The 23430-nt window shown below is 37.9% G+C and overlaps 1 protein-coding gene across 1 annotated transcript in view; it reads right to left on the bottom strand.

Annotated features, from left to right (window-relative positions):
- Positions 1–14377: 14377 nt before the first annotated feature.
- Positions 14378–23430, bottom strand: part of LOC139744079 (extracellular serine/threonine protein CG31145-like) — a 180292-nt gene continuing 171239 nt past the window's right edge. Inside the window, exons 8-10 of the mRNA XM_071654538.1 lie at positions 23004–23085; positions 21446–21505; positions 14378–16645 (exon numbers count right to left, since the gene is read on the bottom strand). Of these exons, the coding sequence (XP_071510639.1) occupies positions 16351–16645; positions 21446–21505; positions 23004–23085 (437 nt within the window). The 3' untranslated portion in view covers positions 14378–16350. The remainder of the gene's footprint in view (positions 16646–21445; positions 21506–23003; positions 23086–23430) is intronic.

Here is a 23430-nt window from a genome sequence, read left to right as displayed (position 1 = left end):
TGGGGTTACATGCCCCCCATAACGACCAGCCGACCAACCGATCACTGCCTGCGAATAGAGCAGAATGAGTATCATCATCACCATGACTCCGTTACCATGGTTACTTGGATCTGCCGGTCTAATTTCTCTGGTGATGCGTCGAGCTTTATTTTGTAATTATTTAAGGAATTGAAATGTATTCACAGACCAAAGTTATTAATGGGTATCATATTCTGTACATAATCGGAAATATCAACTTCGCACTCAGAAAATAGAACAAGAGTATGAGAGACGACGGAGATGCTAAAACTTAAAAAAGAAGAAAATGCACGAGGAAAGATTAAAGGGGCAAAAGTTGCCAAGGAGTTCTGTAAACATCATTCATACAGTAAGACACTGAGGAGGAGAATTTAAATGAATATTAAGAGCAAAGACTTACACAATGTGGAGAAAAGTATAGAGAATTAGTTGAGAAAATGATGACAATTTGAATGTTGGCAAGTTCGTCGTTGGACATATCGCTCACCTGGCAACTCCAAATAATCGCTTTTGCTTTCGCGATTCTGGTGTTGTCAAGTAAAGCTAATGCAATTATATTCATTATTTTCCGCTTATGTAATGTATTAAATATCATCTTAAAGACATGAATCTGTTTATATCTCTCATAAAGATATTGTTAAGGCCGCTACGTCAGCAGGCGTCCTAGCTGATCCTAGCTGGACTAATACGCAACAGCGCCACAGGAAGTGATCCAGGGCCCTGTTTTATAAAGCTGTGCGTAAAGTTACGCATGACTTCACGAACGTCGACTAAAACGACTAAGTGCCAATAATTGTGCTCTTTTTTCCCCGTAAGTTCTTAACAAAGTACAACTGTATGTCAATATTTCATCTGCATCGTGGCCAAAATACACTTTCAACTAATAACGTGTGTTAACATGTAAGAATAATCATCATCTGTAAATTCAACTTTATCTACTGAAATTAACAATGATTAGGAAACCCACTTGGCTTGCCATATTTAAGTCGTGCGCAGCTTTATGCTTTATGAAACAGGGCCCAGGCGACTACGAAGTCCGCGCGGTTCACGTCGTGTCATCCAAGTTCGTGCCATTCAATCTGTGGTAAATTGCTTGAATCGTGTCCAGTTTCGCTAAAGTATTTTGACTACTGTTGCAATTAATAATTATGCAGGTTTCATTCAAAAAGTTCTACCTCCGCGAGGTAAATTATGTTTAATACCATCTCCGTTTCTCTCTTTCTGATACAATCCTTGATGTGATCTGGCATTGAATTTACAAAGGTTTTGAGTTTTAGCTGAACGGAAAGATTCCATATCCCATCCCGAAAACCTTGTGTGCGCAGTTTGGTGTATAGATAACATGAATCATGAACATTTTCTCGGTAGAGTCACAACCACTGTAAATGTGTATTTCACCCTTAATTGTTAGGATTCACAATTTCAGCATTCGTCCCTCTTCCGACAATGAAAGTGATGATTTTTATCTCGAATCATCATCTGCCGTGGGGTTATTTCGTTAAAGATAAAACTAATAGAGTGGAAACGGGTTTAAATGCTCATTGTCGGATATCACGTTAGCTGGAACTTCACGTTTATACTGTCATGACTGTAACGATGCATTTTCCTATAGTGTAGCTATTCACGAACAGACTTTCACTTCTTATCAATTGGAAACGTTGGCTTGTCATAGTGTTATTGTGTTGCAGCGTCCTAAGTCTTCACAAAAGTGACGGTTATGAATTTCATGGGCTATAGAACTATAATAAGCAGAAACGGTTCTTCACCAGCACAATAAACCCCACTGTCCTATATAGTTTTAGTATGGTTATCACCTTGAGTGTATTATTGTTAAAGTATGACTTACAAGCCTTATGTTCGTTTTATGTATTCATTTTCAAAACAAAGTGGTGTGTTTGTACTAGTTTCTTTTGGAGCTATATTGTGAATGGAGCACAGAAGTGCAGGCGTTTACAATATTTTGCTAACACTGTATATTCATTATATTTGTGTGGCCTCAGTAGTTGTGCATTGTAATTACGTATGCTGTGCTGACGTGGTGTTGGATCAGTTCAAACCGGTCTTGACGTATCAGTGTGTAACACCTCAGGGACCCTTGGTACCTCGTCTTGCTTTTTTTGTTTGTTTGAATAAGTATGAACACCCTTTTGAAGTTAACTTTTAGAACTGGATTATACAAGTCACGCTCTTTACAAATCATAAAGAAAAGGATTCAGTTCTGAATGATTTGAATGAATGGGACCACTTTCAGTTTCAAGAAAATTCTACTATCAAAATGTAAAAAAGCATAAGCGTCTCGTCAAACGAAAACAAATATATATATTTTCTTTTCATGGAAATCAATTTTATCTTCTGCTCCCGATGTGCATACTAGTATATCATTGACAGTTTTCCTTGCCATATTCCCTCTGACGTAGATACGGTAGTTGATGTTTACTGGTTTTCAAAAGGTCAGGCAAAATCACGGAACAAATAGGGAGGTTTGCTTAAAATTTTCATGAAATAACGATCTTGGAACGTGGCATTCATTAAGGCACGGTCTTCAGCGGCGAGACCTGAAGATGCGTTTGAACGGTTGCTATGGGAACGAAACCTCTATGCTGAAGCGATTGAAGAGAGCCAGGAACATGGAAAGCCAGCACCAGCTGTAGAATAAGGATGCTGGTAAATAATTTGAGTCGTATAGGTGTCGTTCGTAGTTACTTTATCTTCTGGAGGAGGAATGAGTTTTTGTGTAAGCATATAGAAAAAGGGGGGAAAAAATGGAGACACGTTGGAGATGCCTGTGACGGCACGAAGGAAGAATTCGTGCTCCAGACAATCTGTGCTGAATAAACAGCGCCAAGTCTGGCACGCGGGAAATTGATTATATGACATTCATCTTTCTCAGTCTGTGCCTGAACGCCAGAAAAAAGGGAGCAGTGAAAGAAATAGAACATGTTCCAGTCTGAATTCGCCGGTCACGATTCGTGACTCTAGTATGGTATTCTGTCTGTCTGTCTCTCCGTCTAAAAAAATCGTACCCTGACTTACACTAACATGGCAGTGTAGGCAGCACGTGTAATATGTAACACGTGTAATTCGCATGTTGAAGAATATTGGCACTGACGCGGCACATTAGAATTTTATAAATAAGGGCGAAATGTGCACGTGTTTTGAGGGTGTATTCAATTTGGACACGGTGACGACTGCAGCCAACGGGAAATTAACACAAACGTTCTTGCGCTTTAGAACCTTAGAATTGGCAAGACTTCAAAACACATAAAACATTGCAATGATATTGACCCATACAGCAATTAAGATGCAGGTTTACCTGAAAGTTGCCAAGCAGAAGATTGTCTGTTTTATGATAACTTTGTTTACAGGCAAAATGTGATTGCGAAGTATGCCTATAGCCCAAGTATTCATTCACGGCTAATCTGAATTATTGTCTAAATTAAAATCTGCTTTGAAAATAACCATATGGAATCATTCTCGTTCGTTATGCTGTACAGCGTTCCCTAAGGACAAGGGATGGTGTGAATACGTCACTTAAATATTGCGTTATTTAATGCCTTGTAAATTTTCCGCGCGTTTTATACACTTTGTCGTCCATTGTCAGTGACACTGTGTATAATTATTTCTGTGTATTACGCGATTGATACGTCTTTGTCAAAATACATTGTAATCTCACGTGTACTTATTGATCGATGGCTGAATATGAATGTATATTATTGTATATTGTGTTAATGAATGACGTGTATATTTCTCTCAAATGTCATTGTAATTAGCATATTATTTGATGACACATTTTGATTTATTATTTTCTCATTTTATAGATTAAACGTGGTATTTATGAACTGTAATTTCTGACTGTGAGACCCTTGTGTTTGGTACATATGTCACTCATATTTGATTCACCTTTTCTAAGTAACATGGTTATTAAGTCAGCACTCGTGATGACATTTGCACATAGGAGTTTGAAATTTGAATTCTGCAAATAATTCACGCCCAAATCACTAATTTCTCCTTACAAATTGATATTATATGATTTTGAGTGGAGATTCCGTCATTATATAGCAAAACAAAATTCTTACACGGCAATACCCTTTGAACTGATTTTTTCTACTTTACTTCACCGAGCCTCTATTGCAATTGCATGAATTCAGATCGTGCATTTTGAAGTTCCAGTACTCAGTACTGTGCTTTGAAATAATCGGTTAAAAATAGGACAACATTCTTGTAGATTTTGAAGGGATGGTATAGTATTGGTAGAAATGAAGACTGGGTTTTAACTCTTTGCGAGCTACCAAAAAATCATTTATGAAATGACACAGAGCATACCATTCTTACGGGAATTCAAATTTTATTAGATGAAAATCGGTTTTGGAATGGCTGAGACATTCAAAAACAAACTAAAACAAAGCGATCCTAATTAAAAATGAGTCTCACCTTTCATTAGGATTGCTCTGTTTCGATATCTAGCCATTTAAAACCCAATTTTCATCAAATAAACGCTGAATCCCTCTTGGAATTACAGCATGCTCTTTGATGTTTCATACGAGGTTTCTATTTTGCCCAAAAATGTAAGAAAACTGAAGTTAGGTCTCAGCCAATACTGTACGATCCCTTTATAGTATGCAGGTACGCGTAACTTCGATTTTCAAGAATTCACGGCTTTGGAGCAAGATAGAATTAGGTGACAAGAACAATGGATATGACGTTATACCAATTTAGCCAATCTCAAGTCATGTAATGAACACACTTCATTAATGTATCTCATCTCATTTACGGTTAAAGAATCGCGACAAGTGTACATTAAGCCAGACTTGGACAGTTTGTTCTATTTCTATGTTTCTTGTTAGAACACATAGTTTTCAAAGGATAAAAGGGAGACATATTAGGAGAAGGAGATTTTCCACCGCAACAACTACAAAAGAAAAATAAAATAGTGATACATTCTGAACTGCAGTTTCTGGCAAGGGACAATGCTGACACCAAATGACAGCGAGTGCTGAAATGTAAGGATGTTTGTGGTTGCCGAAATCTCACGTAGATCTCAGCGAGCAGATGGCTCGTAATATAGCGCCTAATGACCGCTCATGGAGACGGTATCATTCCAGCAATCACTTTATGGACATTATCAAAGACTGAACTCCGATGAGCATGCAACACTTTCTAGGAAACATTGATCAGAAAACTCCAAAACAAAGTCATAAATGAAATAATAGGTGAGGCATGGATAAAACAAGAAGTATGAATCTTTACGATGTAAATTGGAACATTAGAAAGGTTTAAGTATTATGTACACTGGTGATCGACAATAACAGCAGCAACAACAACAAAATAGGTGAAACGGGTAGACATGAATACATAACGGAGATGATACAGAAATAGAATGGAAGGAAGCATTTATTCCCTATTCGGCTGGCACTTTGAGCCCCCTGGCTGTAGAGATCTTATCAGAGGTGAGGCACTTTCTCGGTATTGCCTGCTTATTCGGAGAGGCCCCGTCCGTCCGTCTCGCGGTGTCTTCCTTCAGTGCATTCCATGTGTCCCTAGCGGCCGTGTCACGTCAAACAAATCATAATACTAAGTCAAATTCAAATTTGAATTGATAGCACGTGCTGTGAGGTTGATCTGCTGATTCGATGCTATCCGTCAAACATGACTGTAGTAGAATGAGAAATGGTTTGCTCAACATGAACAGTAGTTGAAAAAGGAAATTTTAGACCACTCGAAAGTTAGTCTGGAAAAAAAAAAAAGTAAAAATTTTTTCAGCAGAAGGGTGAAAATTTCATTAAGAGCGGAGACGAATTAGGGAAGTTATAAAATGACAAATTTTTGCTACATTCAACAATTCTTAAACAGTTGATATGAGCATGCAAATGAGTGAGCTGATGATGTCATCACCTCACAATTTTACATTGATCATGTACAAACAAGTGAGGAAAATTTTTTTTTTTCCATGCTGTAAATGTCTAAAACATACTCCTGGCTGAATAACTTCAAAATGATTATCAGTTCGGATTGTAAGATTTGAGACTGGGGCAAAACTGCATTGAAACAAAATACAGGAAATTTCAAGATTTCGTGTTTAAAACATACGGCGAATTATGAGTCGACATCATCAACCCATTTGAATATTCGTAGAGTGTTTAAGAAGTGTTGTGTGAAAATTAGCGAAACTTCACAGTGTCATAAGTTCCGTAATATCTGTCTGATTTTAATCAAATTTTCACTGTTGTGCTTATGAAATTTAGCACTTTCTCGTCGGATTTGCTTTACAGTGGTCTGGGATTTCCCTTTAGTGCCATTCTATAGGTAAAGTTCGTATAAGTTTCGGTAAATAGACAATATCAAACAAAGAGAATGGTAGTTTGGGGTTTCATAAAACTCGGATACTAGAGAAAAACAAACTTTTTTTTTTTCAAGTTTCAAAGAACTTGTAAGTTTTACAATAGTCTCGCAACTTTCCCACGTCTCCATGTAATAATGATGTCCGTAAAATCACATTCCATATCCGTTTCGAAGAAGTTATGATTTAGCTTCATCAGTTGCTAACTGCACAAAGATTTCATAAATATCGTGTTTCGGTTGGTAATTTAGCACCTACTCAAGGGCTTTTTACACTTGTAAAATTTTGCTTAGCCCCGGACCAACGGTGGGGCTAAGGGGGGGGGGGGCCTTAGCCCCACCGTTGGTACGGGAATATCCTTAGCCCACTTTCTGTTTACACTCGTTTTTGCCAAAGTGGGCTAGCCCCATCGATAGTACGGTACTATCTGGCCCTGCAAAATAGCAGGGGTTAGCACCGCAATTGCGGTGCCAAGCAAGTGAGTGTAAACAGAACGAAAAAATAATCCTGGGCTAAGCGACGGAGACGAAGTCCGACCCTCACTGACCAATCAGAAACGAGGTAATCAAGTGCTGCCGGTGCGTGCGTGTACGTGTACAGTACACAGCGTAATTATGAATATTCATGTGGTTTGGGAAGTCCAGGGCTAAGAAATACGAGTGTAAAAAGGTCAGTTTTCTCCTTAGCCCCGGACAAGAGATAGTACGGGACTAATTGGCGAGTGTAAAAAGCTGAAAAAATTGGTACGGGACTAACGATAGTCCTGGGTCAGAGAAAGTCCAGGGTTAAGAAACACAAGTGTAAAAAGCCCTTAAAGGGAAAGGCAAGTAACTGATCAGTGGGAATCAGTGGAAATGCTGGGAGATGATTGTTCCAATCCTTATGGGATTCATTCAAGAGTTCATTGTATATCTATTCTTGTGTGAAAATGATTTGCTTCAGAATGGCCTCATATTCAAGTAATGTGCAGATTAATGCTCCGTCACTGACCAGGGACGCTAACCTGGAAGCATTAAACTGCACATTACTTGAATATGAGACCATTCTGAAGCAAATCATTTTCACACAACAATAGATATACAATGAACTCTTGAATGAATCCCATAAGGATTGGAACAATCATCTCCCAGCATTTCCACTGATTCCCACTGATCAGTTACTAGCCTTCCCCTTTAAGAGTATATGCATTCCTTTCATTAAAAAAAAAAAAAAAAATCGCCATCACAAGGTCATTGCAACATAACATACATTATTGATGCCGAGGATACAAACATTTCCTCTTGATTTTATGTCAGATAAGGGCAGGTAATAAAGATTGTGTGTGTGTGTGTGTGTGTGTGTGTGTGTGTGTGTGTGTGTGTGTGTGTATGTGTGTGTGTGTGTGTGTGTGTGTGTGTGTGTGTCTAGGAAAGACTTCTTAGGTGATCACGTCATCATTTCATCTACAGTTTGAAACTAATGTCGCTTTTTGATACATGAAAAACGTGTCACTTAACAATTATTTCGTATAACTTTCATATCTTAGGTCCAGAATGAATGAAACTTCTCTCAGTCCGCCTTGTATAGCTTTTATTTTTTATTTTTTGATATTTAACGTTATGGTGTGAGGATGAACTAACGGGATGATATAGTTTTGGATGAGATAGGGCTTCATGTTTTCAACGTTTTCGTGAGATAATGAAAAACCTCTTATGAAATATGAAAGAGCAAACAATTCTGAGAGCATTCAAAGTTTTTTGATGAAAACCGGTTTTGAAATAACCGAGATATTCAAAGACATGCGATCCTAGTAAAAGGTGGAACCCTCCTTTTTGGGATCGCTTTGTTTTAAATTGTTTTTGGAAATCTCAGCCATTTCAAAACCGATTTTCATCAAATAAACTTTGAATTCCTCTTTGAAATTGTATGCTGTTTTGAATTTGACAAATGATTTCTATTTATCTCACAAAAAAACTTAGAAGCTTAACCCCCATCTCAACCAAATCTATAAATCCCTTTCAGATTCCCTCTCACTCACTCTTATATGTGGGAATAGTGCAGTGCATGTCTTAGTGCTAGGGGCTGTGTTTACGTGACCGAGCTCACTTTAATCTATAATAACACTTCCCATTTTGATCCATTTTCGAAAAAGAAAAGAATACGACATATATATATATATATATATATATATATATACAAACATATATATATTATATATAAGAAAAAAGAAAGCAAACACTTTTTACAGTGCATATTATTCATAGAAGAGTTTGATAAAAATCTTTGTGTCATATTGGCTATCGACCTGGGGCCCGTTTCATAAAACTTGTCATCAATGACAAGTTTTATGAAACGGGCCCCTGGTGGGTTAATAAAAAGGGAAATTTTACGCATGAGTAAACACGTTGTTTTTGTTTCCAAAGGCACAAAAGTAAAATCTGCAGAATTTGACATTTAGTCATTCATTTACAAATGCCCTTCAAGATAGCAATGATAACAAAAAAAAAAACCAATTTAACACAATGAGTGGCATGAATGAATAGCATAAAATAAGTTTTTGTCCCCTTGTATCTCTTTATATCCTCAAACAAGAACAAAGTGGGAAACTAAAGGGGGAGAATGAGAAATTTCTCTCAACTCAAATTCAGATGACATAGGGAGTAAGCCGCAAAGGTGGTAAAATGGACATTTATTTTATTTCATTCTTTTAATTTTGGAATTGAAAAATTCATGAGACATATTCAAGAACCAGTTATCATTTTCGATGTACTTAGTTCGAAATAACATTTCAATTTTCTACTATTTTTGTTGATATGGCCTCTTCTGTAATGTCATTTGAATTTGGATTTGACAGAAGATTCTTCATTTTCTCCATTTTTATTTGCCTTTCTGTATCTTTGGGGACTACAAAGACATTATAGAGATCAATGGGAAATATTTTTCCATTTTAATTTGTGTATCTTATAGTATTGCATTCGTCTTTTGTTCAGATTGTTATAAGGAAGAGCGCATATGCATGAATAACAACTGTCCATTTTGCAATTTTACTTTTGTGCCTTGCAAGAGAAAAATGAATGTGTTTACTCAAGTTTCCCGTTTTATTGACCTACCAGGTTGATAGCCAATTAGATTGCCTTTATCATGGTATAAATCACTAATATGTAGCCTATAATTCTATGAGAAATATGAGTTTGAAAAGTGTTAACTTTCTTCTTTTTTTTTGCTGAGTGTATAAATTTGTATAAATTATTATTATTATTATTATTATTATTATTATTACTATTATGATCATTATTATTATTATTTTGAAAGATATATATATATATATATATATATACATATACAACGTATATACAATGTATATTAACTTCGTGGACATCGCTACATTGTTACACAGACATATACCTCACGTCGAAACAAAAAGGGATAAAAGAGCATAACATTATCAAAAAGCCCAATGAAAAAGGAGTGATTCAAACTTTCACCCCGTCCATGTATACCGAGTACATTTTGTATTGGCCCCTGTCTCAATGCACGTAGCATGTCCTCGGAGGAGAAAGTATACGTGACTGTTTGAACTCCGTCGATATCAGACCTGACAACAGAGGCATTTCAGTAAGCAGTTAGGGGGTTTTGATTTCTTGGAAAGAAATTCGTTCTTCCCACATGCCGGAGAGTTAGCATCCCTCCCACTCACATTCAGCGTGACCGGCAAAAATAAGAACAATTTCGAGGGAAGACGACAGAAATACATACGGCAGATAACGAATCTGAGCCACGAGGGATGCGAGTTTCGAGCCGTCTGAGCTGGATGCTCAGTCGACTTCTTGGCTAGTCGGAACCGCGTCATGCTGTCACGGTGGCCGTACTCCTGCCCTTTGTGAAAGGAAATCAGCCTTGTTTGGTTGAATGATTTGAAATAGGTGTCACATAAAGGTCATGCTATTGGCGGCGGAGCTGTCAGTGAGCGTTTATCGTCAGTTCCTTGCTACCATTACTTAATTAGTTTTGTGTCTTTCTTTTTTTCTCTTTCTTTCTACAGTCACATGGGGAAAATATTTGTCCTGGCTCAGTGAGGGATGGTCTGATTTGATGTGCTTTCGCCATTCCAGCTCGCATTTTTATCTCCCGTTTGTCTACGTGCGCAATGAAGCGGTCTCCTGCGCATACGTCACACATTGTTTGCTTTGGACGAAGTTAATTAATAATGCTATCTAGACGCATCGCGCATATACACACAGAGACACACCCACACATCCACACATACACACATACGCAAGGATAGGTACATTTATGATAATTTTGCGTCATAGCGCAATTTTGGAAAAGGCATAGAACATCAATACATTTTGTTTTTAATTCTACAGATGGTTAACATTTAGAAACATTTTTGGTCCGTCTTGTTTATAAAGCAATTAGGGAATTTTCATCTCTGTCTCTTGATGTATGTATGTGTATCCTATCTACAAACATGCTGACAACGAAACATACTTCACGCCTTCGACTTTTTATGCCGTTCATTGTTTTCCGAGACTCTGGAGTGAAAAAAAAAATTATCCAAAATCCGATGAATCTGCAGGGAAATCGTCGGTATTGCGAGGTCTATAATTCAATATCCACGCGATTAATGAACATCATTCAAACGACTCGCGAAGCAGAGCTTCAGGCCGTGGGAGAACGTCTCATGTACATGAAGTCCACGAGGAAGTTGCATCCTTCTTGACAGACAGACAGACAGATATAAACACACACACACACACACACACACACACACACACACACACACACACAACGAAACAAGCATATTGATTTAATATCCCAACAGACGGTACGGATTGCACGTCAGACCATTGACACGGTGCAATTTTCAAGAAATAGTAATTTAATGTCCTCTGTGTGTTTCTTGCCAAAAAAGATTATGATCCAAATATAGTACATCCAATCGCTAATTTACAGCCAAAGCTTGAAAGAAAATGACGTCCAACAAGTAAACATCACGGGCAGAAAATGTTTACCGTAAAGATTGCTGTCCGAAAGTAATAACCTTGGCATAATGTGCGTAATTGTACAATGATAGTTCCATGTACAGCTGACTGCATTCCAACATATATCATAAAGTCCAGAGGTTAAAACAACACTACATAACAACGGATCATTTAAGCCTACTCCGCAAATAATGGACAATATGTAGACAGCGATAACTACACAACACAGGGCCTAACGATAGGGCTAAGCTGAAAAACAAAAACAAAAACAAAAACGAAGGAAACTTTGTTTCAAAATGTTTCAAAGAATATCAACCAATTAAATGACAAACCTAACGATCAAGAAACCATGTACTGGCATTTTTCAACCGATATAAAACGTTTCATTACACTTCATCTACGAAAAGGAAATGTTAGCTATGTGAATTATGACGTTACTAAGATGACGAAACATTGAAACACTAACTAACAATAGATTTGGACAATAATATTATTTAGAAATAACAAGTGTCATGAATATTACATGTACTGATTGCACTCGAAGAATTATCTAGGATAGCTCATACAGAGTCAATTGTAAGCATTGTTGGTAATCAGTCGCGCAGTACAACAATGAGTTTTTCCCCATTGACAAAAATGTCGATTATCACGACTTATTGAAAATATGACGGTTCCAGGCAAAAAAATTCACAACGGACATATCATAGAGAACTAACCTCATCACGCAACATACAGCAGTTCTTCGTACACCAGTTTCTCATACACTCGTAGAATTCATCCCGACAGACTTATTCAAGCGAGTAGGAGGGAAGGATAGAAATAGACACCCGCCCTTATTTGTCGAGATTTCTGTTTTGCCCGTGCCCAGTAACAGCAAAAAAGATTAATGCCGAGAGCTTATCCCGACTTTAAAGAAAATCCCTATGACTCTTCCATTACTTGCTTTCAGCGTGCCCATTGCAGCTTTGTATAGGTATCTTCACTTGGAGGGGAGCTCGGGAGGTGTCACATAAAATGAACTCGTCTAAACCGACCTACATTGTGTTTAATACTTAATGTATGACGTCATGCGACGTCGCATTACGTTAGTGATTAGAACACAACACACCACATGCACAATACTAGACATTTTCATCTCGGAGTCATTCTTGGAAGACACAGCTAACGTTGCCGGTAAATATGAAAGCAAACTCGAAAAAAAAAAATCAAATTTCTCCCATATACAGTTATCTCTGCCTAACTGAGACTATGATATATATATATATATATATATATATATATATATATATATATATATATATATATAAATATAAACTATTCCCCGTGATTGTCCTTATTATAGCTATCTGCATATTCCACACTTTTAAGGATGATGGCAAGAGTTCTGTAGCAGTCTACCCTATTTCTGTGTTGGTGTGGCAAAGGTCATGAATTAGTGAATTCACCGGCAGCATGCTATTGGATTTTTCGCGTTTACGGTCATGTGTAACAGACATGGCATTCATCAATATGTTGCCACGTCAGGCAAGTCATCTTTGGTTGCCATGGGGAATCGAATGTTAAACATGTATAAATAAACAGAGTTATAACTGCATGCTTGGAAATTTTCATCAGAGAACTCGTGCACTACGTGGTTGTCGTGTGCTTTCATTGTTTCATTTTCCGGTGACAGCATTTTCTCGTGCGCTAACCTGGGCACACACTGAGGGCGCTGTCACATTTAAACATGCAATGCAAGAAAAAAAATAATAATAAGATAAAACGAAACACTTGTAAATACATAATTAAACATAGACAATTGCTTCTTATGATAGAATGTGGGTACATGGTTAATAAATATAAATAAGCACCGACTATCAACAATAACAATCATTACACACATCGCCTGGCGATCAACAACATCGACGAGCTAATTACATGGCACTTATTGGAATAGTAATATTACACTCCTCACAATAACCCCTTACACCTCATTTGAAGGCTATGGAGTATGTAATTCGAATTGATTTCTGGCGAAGTCAAACAGCATTATACTTTTGTAAGATATTTCTGTTCACCAGACCAATAATCATTAACAAGCAGATTGTCAAAAGTAGCTTTCTGTAGGATCAAATATTGTATGGCACGCCAATGCAGCATGGTCAAAGAAAAGAAAAGAAAAGAAAAGAAAAGAAAAGAAAAGAAAAAGAAAAAAACCCACAAAGCATAATATTGCTTTTATGTGACCCAAAAGAGTAGACCTACACGTCAGATATCTTAGGAAATGATATTCCCTAATATAAGTATAGGCATCAAGTTACGGTTGGTATAAACAGACTTGTCGATTTTTTTCATTGGCATAATTGAGTATATAACAAATTTTCTGCAATAATCATGCGGTATTATGTCGTGTACTGTATATGCCGACATATATCTTAGACATTAGTACGATCTTAAGTATTTGTCTATACCGTTCTGTTTTCCGGTGCATCTCTGCAACAATGCTTAATGCGTATAATCTTGCGGAGTAACATACGACCGAAAGGTGAGGTTACAAAATCGGTCTCGAGAGGATGTCGAGACGAAATGAAATGGCGTCGCTTCTTCGGAAATCCGTTCGATTCCACTAATGTTGCACAATAACGACTTTCTAGGTCTCAAGGGGACAATCTTCCACGGATAAGGAATGAAGGTTTTAGTTGAACGACATTAAGTGGCATGTACAGTCAATCAAACACGTACATCGCACGTTGTTCCTTATCCGCCATCAGTTACTGGATTAACATCATTTTCATACGCTATACAGAGAACATACTGTTTGGAATCTCTGTACGAACGGTAAACGGTTATCTTTATTCTAGTATTTGACGGATTTTTCAAATACATCCTAGTATAATGGTTACTAGTATCTGCTAAGAAACATTGAAAAATCGAACGCCTTTCTAACATTTATGTCAACAAATCAGAGGCGGTGACTCTGTATACGAATATAAAGATAGTAAGACACGTCAGAAAGAACGGTACCTTTTTTTTGGAACAAATAAACAAACAAGCAAAAAAAAAAAAACAACAACAACAACAACAACCAGCGAACAAACAACAATATCTCTCTAGCAGTAGCGATTTTTTTTTTTTTTTTTTGCCGTCCATAAACCTGACGATAAGCACAGCATTGGTCGCAAGATTATGTTACATGACTTGAGCAGACATCAGGGTCTCACACCTCTGGGCAAAAATAACTGCTTGAAGATGATATGAATTGAATAATTCGATTAAAGCTTACCTCAGCTTTTGTTCGTTCTGTAATGACGATATTATAATTCTATTATAAAAAACAAGCTCATATCTTCAGCCTATATACAAGTGGAATGTTTCAACTTCAGTAGAGCTGGTCGCATAGATTATTTTAATTGAAAGCAACATGTCAATGTTCTCATTCATTTTGCGGAAGGAATTAAATCAAATATGATGCCTACTTGTAACAGCTTCAAAAGGTAACGCGGGTATGAGATCTGAAAAAGGATCAGAGGATGTGAGTAATTCCTTTCATAAAAATCACCCCAGAACAAACTATCGAAACATAAACGAGTTTGAGCCTTGATATTTCTTAAAGAGCATTGGGGCCGGAATTAATGGGGTTCCATACACATCCTGCTGAATATGCAGTAAAATTGGTGTGGCTCAATGCATCGCATTTCAGATACAACTATAAAGACTTGATATTCAAAACACTTTTAAATCACTTGAATTACAAGTAAATCAACATCAAAATAAGAACACTTATCATTGCACATTACTTAGATATACAATCACTGATGCATAATATTGATTAGTTCCCGCAAACAAAATGCAAATTGTGACGGCATTTCAGAGATTGAAAGTTTGAGTCATTTACCTACAAAACAAAGATATCATCGTGTCAAAGCAATTATGGTGGAATAAAGAGATGGATGTTTCATAACGGTGATGCCATCTCACAGTTATTGTCGCTATGGCAACCATCACCCTCTGGCTGGCAGATTATGCCGTGAACACTATTAAGGCTGAGTTGTTTCATAGTCTACATTGCATTGCGTCACTGCATGCTAATCGCAACACTACTACAAACATAAGGAATATATAATACAGATAAAATATCAAACATAACTACACGTATAGGCGTATAAAAATATGGCACTAACTACCATTGCAAGAGAGACATGCGAGTGAGAAAAAAAAAAAACATATCAGGATTGCATTGAAATTATTAACTATCGGTTGTATATGGCAGGCCAATGGTGAAAATGATATCAATGACTACAGTTCCTTTGTCCTGTTTTGCAAATGGCTTCTGCAGTCAATTTCGAACTAGACTGAAAACTGGAAATGGGTGTCCAATTTAAACAATGGATGCAAAATATTTTGTAATCCTGCCTGTAAAAAAAAAAAAGAACACTTAAACGAGAAAGCAATAAAGACGTTACTGCAGGACTAAATATCCCTTGGGACAAAATGGTATACAACGACAATTCAACAGTAGCCGTACTTTCAATCACAAAGGCTGTAATCACCATTCATACGAGTGGGTATGATAATAGAAGTCAATTTCGCAAACGAGGAAGCATTGCAGAAATAAAAATGAAAGAAACATAAATTTTCACCTCTTCCCTTTAACTTCATGGAAACGACAATAAATCATGAATCTGCGTTGAGAATGTAACATCATTCGTTCCGCTGTTAACATCACGACGGATACACCACTGAAGTCCGTGTCATAAAACAAATATGCCCCCAACTGAACGACTACGTGCAAAGGAAACTGCGGGAGACCGAACGTGATTTCAAAGAGCTCCAGTTTCCACGCTGAGCTGCAGTTATCCTCACTGGATTAGTACGCGAAAATCCTGTCATTGGCTTTCATGACGGCAAATCTTTGCGCCCGTCTGTGACAACATTAAAACACAACACAACGACAACCTGGAATGGCACAAGAAGATTAATCAATTCAGATTAGATTTTATCAGTTCTCTTCTCGAGAAGGGAAGTGTCGTTTGTGTCAGTGTTCGTTCATTTCTAAAAATCAAAATCATCGTCATCGACGTCCGAATCGTACGGTTGTGGCTGATTTTCCTTGTAATCATCCAGCAAAGGTTCCGGCTTGAAGACCTCTTCCTCTGACCCCATGCGGGCGACGCAGCGGGCCAGGTGGTCCAGGATAAGGGAAAGACGTCGGTCAAGGGCTTGCAAGTGCTCTTCCACCACGATGGGCGCCACCTGGTCACGTGACAGCGACTCCCGCATGACGTCACTCAGGCGGTACTTGTCCGACGCGAGAAGCTGTAGACGAGCGTGTGTGGATTGCCGCAACCTGTACGATGGATGGGATGAGTGGAAGGTTCGGAGTAAAGAGAGGGAAATGAACTGTATGGATGACGCTTGTATGGTACAACACTCGAAGCCATGAGTACAATAAGCGAAACAAGAAGAAGAAAATTTCTTCTTTTCTTTTCTTTTTCTTTTTCACTTTTGCCCTAAAACTGAGCGACGTCTATTCATCTCACCATACTTTATAACTGATCAAATTGCAGATTGTTGCTCGTTTTTTAAGCTTGAGATTAACGCCATGCCCTATCCAACGGGTAGGCTTGGTATCACCATCCCAGGTCATGTATACTGTATAGAGTACATAACTTGTAACAAATGCAACCGTAATTAGCGTCTGGTTGGTCAAAATGTCAAAATATACAACTTACTTGCGGATTCTATATAAGAGATGACTTTGTTTTGTTCATTTATGATCTGTCATAAAAGTAGACATCTTCTCAAGGTATAGGGCCTACACAGTCAGTTGGAACTCGCTGTTTTCCATTTGCTACCTTTCCTTGCTAGTTTTGCCAAGCAAATCCGTGCACTGCTCCATGTTACGATAATAGTTCGTGGGTGATGTACATTACATTGCGAAATTTAAAGCCATCTGTTATTTTCCTATCAAAGCTAGTATTGAACATTGAAATCCGATGTCTATTACGACAGCGTTACGCACGATCTTGATATATTATTATTACATTTGACATGACCTCGCATCGAGTTAACCACACGTCAAGTTCTAAGCATCTCATTGAGTTCGTTATCTTCGAAACTGTTGGGAAAAGGAATTTATTTTGAAATTGGAACACCTTTCTGGCACCGGCAAACGCTATCATTTACCCATCAACCTCGTTATAATTGTGTGTGTGTGTGTGTGTGTGTGTGTGTGTGTGTGTGTGTGTGTGTACTAAGTAAAACAGAACAGTTACATAACACAACACAATTCCGATTTTTTGTCATCTTTCTCTCTCTTTTTTTTTTTGAAATCTGCACTTGACTTATAATAAGACGTAACGATAAGGGTAGTATCGCAAAATACGATGATTATCAAAGAGTTTCCTGTTTGGCTCTCGCAACACGATAACATTCACCTGTGTCTTGCTGCCGGAGTTACATACGTATATACCATTTTTTTTCTGTTCTGTTGTTGCAAATTATACGTAATTACGGGTTAAATCTCATAGCGCCTGTAACAACCCCCCCCCCCCCTACTAAACTAAACGCTTTACAGATAATAACAAAAATGAAGATTGTCGTTTAACAAAAGAGACAAACATATAAATCAATTGCCAGTCATAATTATAATCGATGAATTACACAATTATTGGAATTGTTCTTCAAACAAAATGGGTCTTGAGTTTCTCTTTGAAATCATCGGTGGAGGTGGAGTTTTGAATATGGGTTGGGAGGTTGTTCCAGAGAGAGAGAGAGAGAGTACAAGAGAAGCGGGGGCGGGGGGGGGGGGGCACAAAAAAGCGGACTATTACAAACTCTTGAAAGTACAGATGGGTGCGTTATAGCCCAAGACATACGGCACCCTTAGAATGTACTTTGTTGAATCATTCTCCGTCATATCGTTATTTATGTGAAAGTCTAAACGCGCAGGACGGCGAATGTGTATACATGTAGTTCTCTACCTGCAGAGTAAAGATATATAAAGCAACGGCGTAGCCAGGATTTCATCTTGGGGGGGGGGGGGGGGTTTGGGAGGGGGGTTTCCCCCTCCCATGGTAAGAACTTTTTGCATTTGGATGTTGTAAATGGTGCAATTTGATGCATGTTTTTGTGCGTTTTATCGACGTGAAACAGTCCCACTTGTTTATGGTAGCAGTTTATTTTGATGTAGGTTATTATTGAACAATTTGCCTATAAAATGGTATAATTTAGATACACTTCTTGTATCAATTCCTTTAACTGAATATCATAAACGCGACTGAACCCGAGCGAGCGGAGTGAGCGAGGGGGTAGGAGAGGGTGTGGGAGGGGGTGTCCCCCTCCCACACTAAGAACTTTTTGCATTTTGATGTTGCAAATGGTGCAATTTGATGCATGTTTTTGTGCGTTTTATCGACGTGAAACAGTCCCACTTGTTTATGGTAGCAGTTTATTTTGATGTAGATTATTATTAAACAATTTGCCTATAAAATGGTATAATTTAGATACACTTCTTGTATTAATTCTTTTCACTGAATATTATGAACGCGATTGAACCCGAGCGAGCGGAGCGAGCGAGGGGGTAGGGGAGGATGTGGGAGGGGGGGGGGGGTGTCCCCCCTCCCACAGCAAGAACTTTTTGCATTTTGATGTTGCAAATGGTGCAATTTGATGCATGTTTTTGCGCGTTTTATCGACGTGAAACAGTCCCACTTGTTTATGGTAGCAGTTTATTTTGATGTAGATTATTATTGAACAATTTGCCTATAAAATGGTATAATTTAGATACACTTCTTGTATTAATTCTTTTCACTGAATATTATGAACGCGACTGAACCCGAGCGAGCGGAGCGAGCGAGGGGGTAGGGGAGGGTGTGTCCCCCCCTCCCACAGTAAGAACTTTTTGCATTTTGATGTTGCAAATAGTGCAATTTGATGCATGTTTTTGCGCCTTTTATCGACGTGAAACATTCCCACTTGTTTAAGGTAGCAGTATATTTTAGTGTAGATTATTATTGAACAATTTGCCTATAAAACGGCATAATCTAAATACACTTCTTGTATTAATTCCGTTCACTGAATATCATGAACGCGACTGAACCCGAGCGAGCAGAGCGAGCGAGGGGGGAGGAGAGGGTGTGGGATCCCACGGTAAGAACTTTTTGCATTTAGATTTTGCAAATGGTGCAAGTTGATGCATGTTTTTGCGCGTTTTATCGAGGTGAAACATTCCCACTTGTTTAAGGTAGCAGTATATTTTAGTATAGATTATTATTGAACAATTTGCCTATAAAATGGTATAATTTAGATACACTTCTTGTATTAATTCTTTTCACTGAATATCATGAACGCGACTGAACCCGAGCGAGCGGAGCGAGCGAGGGGGGAGGGGAGGGTGTGGGAGGGGGGTGTCCCCCTCCCACGGTAAGAACTTTTTGCATTTTGATGTTGCAAATGGTGCAATTTGAAGCATGTTTTTGCGCGTTTTATCGACGTGAAACAGTCCCACTTGTTTAAGGTAGCAGTATTTTTTTTTAGTGTAGATTATTATTGAACAATTTGCCTATAAAATGGTATAATTCAAATACACTTCTTGTATTAATTCTTTTCACTGAATATCATGAACGCGACTGAACCCGAGCGAGCGGAGAGAGCGAGGGGGGAGGGGAGGGTGTGGGAGGGGGTGTCCCCCCTCCCACGGTAAGAACTTTTTGCATTTTGATTTTGCAAATGGTGCAATTTGATGCATGTTTTTGCGCGTTTTACCGACGTGAAACAGTCCCACTTGTTTAAGGTAGCAGTATATTTTAGCGCCTATAAAATGGTATAATTTAGATACACTTCTTGTAATAATTCTTTTCACTGAATATTATGAACGCGACTGAACCCGAGCGAGCGGAGCGAGCAAGGGGGTAGGGGAGGGTGTGGGAGGGGGGTGTCGCCCCTCCCACGGTGAGAACGTTTTGCATTTTGATGTTGCAAATGGTGCAATTTGATGCATGTTTTTGCGTGTTTTAACGAGTTGAAACAGTCCCACTTGTTTAAGGTTGCAGTATATTTTAGTGTAGATTATTATTGAACAATTGCCTATAAAATGGTTAATGATTTAAATACACTAGTCTTCTTGTATTAATTCTTACACTGAATATCATGAACGCTGTCTGTTCAGCAATCAAACAGAAAAAGCATGCACACGAGGGTGTAGATAGGGGCATATCCCCTCCCACACGAAGGTGATTTTGCGTTTTCAGACCTGAAATTCAGCGATCTGGTGCAAATTTTTGGTGCAATATTTTTTCATCGAAGTGTTAAAATCACGGAATTTAGCTCTTATTCCGAATGTGCACCATCTGTGCGTATGTATAAAGTCTAGTGAGGTAGAGCTTAGGGGAAGGGGGATTCCCCCTCCCGCTCGCGGAGCTTTTGCGTTTTTAGAATTGAAATAAAGCGATCTGGGTATAGCCACAGTGTACTTCTTTGCATGGCGGGGTGGGGGGGGGGGGTGAGCAGGGAGAAGGCGTGGGCGAGTGTTATCTCCACCCTTCCCTTCCGATGGAGCTTTTATCTCTTAAAGGTTGAAATTGAGATATCTCGTATACGCATATTTGATGGAATCAACATTTGGGAAATCACCAAAAAAAAAAAACCAAACAAACAAAAAACTGATGGTGGGGGGGGGGGCTGAAGGAGGAAAGGGTCGATTAAAAGGGGAAGTTCCCCTTATACCTGAGGGAACCTTCAGTTTTCGGAATATAAGTGATAAGTCTTGTGCACTCAGAATTATTCAGTATTTTTTGTAAATCTAAAAAGTGTACTTAGCTAGGGAAAGAGGCACAGAGGGGGAGGGTTTGGGAGGGGGATACCCCCTCCCAAGCACGAGAGATTTTGCATATTTTGAATTGAAATTCAACGATCTGGTGCACACTTTGAGTGAAATATTCCAAAAAAAAATATCTTATTTGATGAAAGGTTGCAAAGGAGGCCCGCTTCATGTGCATGCATACAGTATACACGCATTTTTTTTCCGCCTCCCAAATCCCCGGTCCAAATCTTGGGGGGGGGGGGGGGGGGGGGCGACCGCCCCCATCGCCCCCCCCCCCCCCCCCCCCGGCTACGCCAGTGATATAAAGTAACTATTTCTACTTACCGACAGCACTGTATCACAGGCGCCAATATGCTGACCTCGTCATGACTGTGTTTTCCAAACCTTAGTAGTAACAAGAAACAAATTAGATCATTAATTCCATTAGCTGTAGAATAGTGCAAAATTTAAAAAACAGAATCGTTATTCCATGATGTTATTCCTGATATTCATCGAAATGAAATGAAATACAGTTGTACTTGTAAAGCAGGTAAAACAACAAAGGAAAATACCACGTAACAAGTTACGCTGTATGTAAACCACGGACTTTTGCTACCATACCTGCTGCTCGACGAAATGAGTTTGTCTACATATAATCTATTGCAAAACCTTTCCAATGGCTTCTTTGCTAGGAGGGTTCTGCTAGCTCTCAATAAGATGATCTGTCAGGCATCGAACAATTACAGAAACTAACAAACACAACCACTGACACAGGGAATGAAACCTGTGTCATTGACATCCACTTTACAAATAACCCTTCCTGGAGGTTATTTTTAGTGCGCACTGTTGCGATATTTGAAGAATGTAAACCTCAAATTCATGTCCGTCATGTTGACCTTTGACTCTATTTGACAGTAGTATGGAGAGCCACACTAGTATTTTATTTATTTATTTTTATTCTGTCTTCTTTATACAGGGTAGTCTCTTCAGTACATAAAACTGCTTTACAAGAGAGCCCTGTATTACATAAAAACATTGAAATACAATTTACAATTCGAAACAAATTTGATACAGTATAATGTTGCAATCTATATAACAATATATTACATAAACTACAATACAAAATACGACAAGTTAAAACGGCAATCAAAGTATAAAACTGAGTATGATATAAGTTAAATAAAATGTATAACAATGTAAGATTAAAATACGTCTTACATCTTACATTCAGGATAACAATTACGATAACAAGTACGAATTATTTTTCCCGATATATATATATATATATATATATATATATATTTATTTATTTATTTATTTATACGGTATACATATATATATATATATATATATATATTTATTTATTTATTTATTTATACGGTATATATATATATATACATATATATATATATATATATATATATATATATATTTATATTACCGTCATTGTTTTTCGGTTCGAATTAGTACATTTAAGGGCGTACACGAAATGATGGTTTTCAAGGATCGACTGGCAAATATAAAACTGACTGGGTTAGATAAAGAAGGTACGTGTAAGGAATTTATACGAAAGTGAGTTCGAAACTTTTTTAAATAAATGCATGTACAAATAAAAACCAATGATGAAAAAATGAAATAAGAAATACTAGAACATGACTGAATTATACAAATAGTACTAGTATTTTTGTTTTTCTTTGTCTGCTTTTGTTTGTTTTTCTTTGTCTGCTTTTGTTTGTTTCATTACTCTCTGAAAGGATGTGACAGAAGCCCATCAGAGAAGAAGGTTCTTTTTGATAGTGCGTTGATGCAAAATTAATAATCATCATTTCCACCAGTTAGCACAACATATTTCACTGTCATTGGTATATTCAGCGCTTTCGAATCGCCGAGACCTGATACTTACGCCCTGCCATGATCCAGATGAATTGGGTAAGTGAAATTCCCAAAGGCCTCGAAAGTTTCGTAGTGATGCCTGTCCATATTTCCTGTGTGAAATTATAACAACAATGAGATCAAAATCATTCATGGCTGTCAAGTCATGATCCTTAACACGTACGTAGCAGCTCTCGTACTCACTGTTATTAAGAACTGTATCCACTAAATTCAATTGCCCTACTGCACCTAGCATTAGCATTGGGAATCAAAATGTCCGGGGTTTTTGTTTTTCCTTTGTCAAAACTTTCTTGAGGAGTATAATATTCAAGTAGTAAAAAAAACCAAAAATTATGCACATATAGATTAAGAATCGTGAGAAAAATAAAAATCTGATACCAGAATGTTCATTTACAACTTATGTAGCATTTTTCGCCCACGTATAATGATAAGCAATC

Source organism: Diadema antillarum, unplaced genomic scaffold (genome assembly GCF_040938485.1).
Source record: "Diadema antillarum isolate AM-2024a unplaced genomic scaffold, OU_Dant_1.0 seq00001134_RagTag, whole genome shotgun sequence".
Taxonomy (NCBI): domain Eukaryota; kingdom Metazoa; phylum Echinodermata; class Echinoidea; order Diadematoida; family Diadematidae; genus Diadema; species Diadema antillarum.
This window is presented reverse-complemented; position numbering and strand designations above follow the sequence as displayed.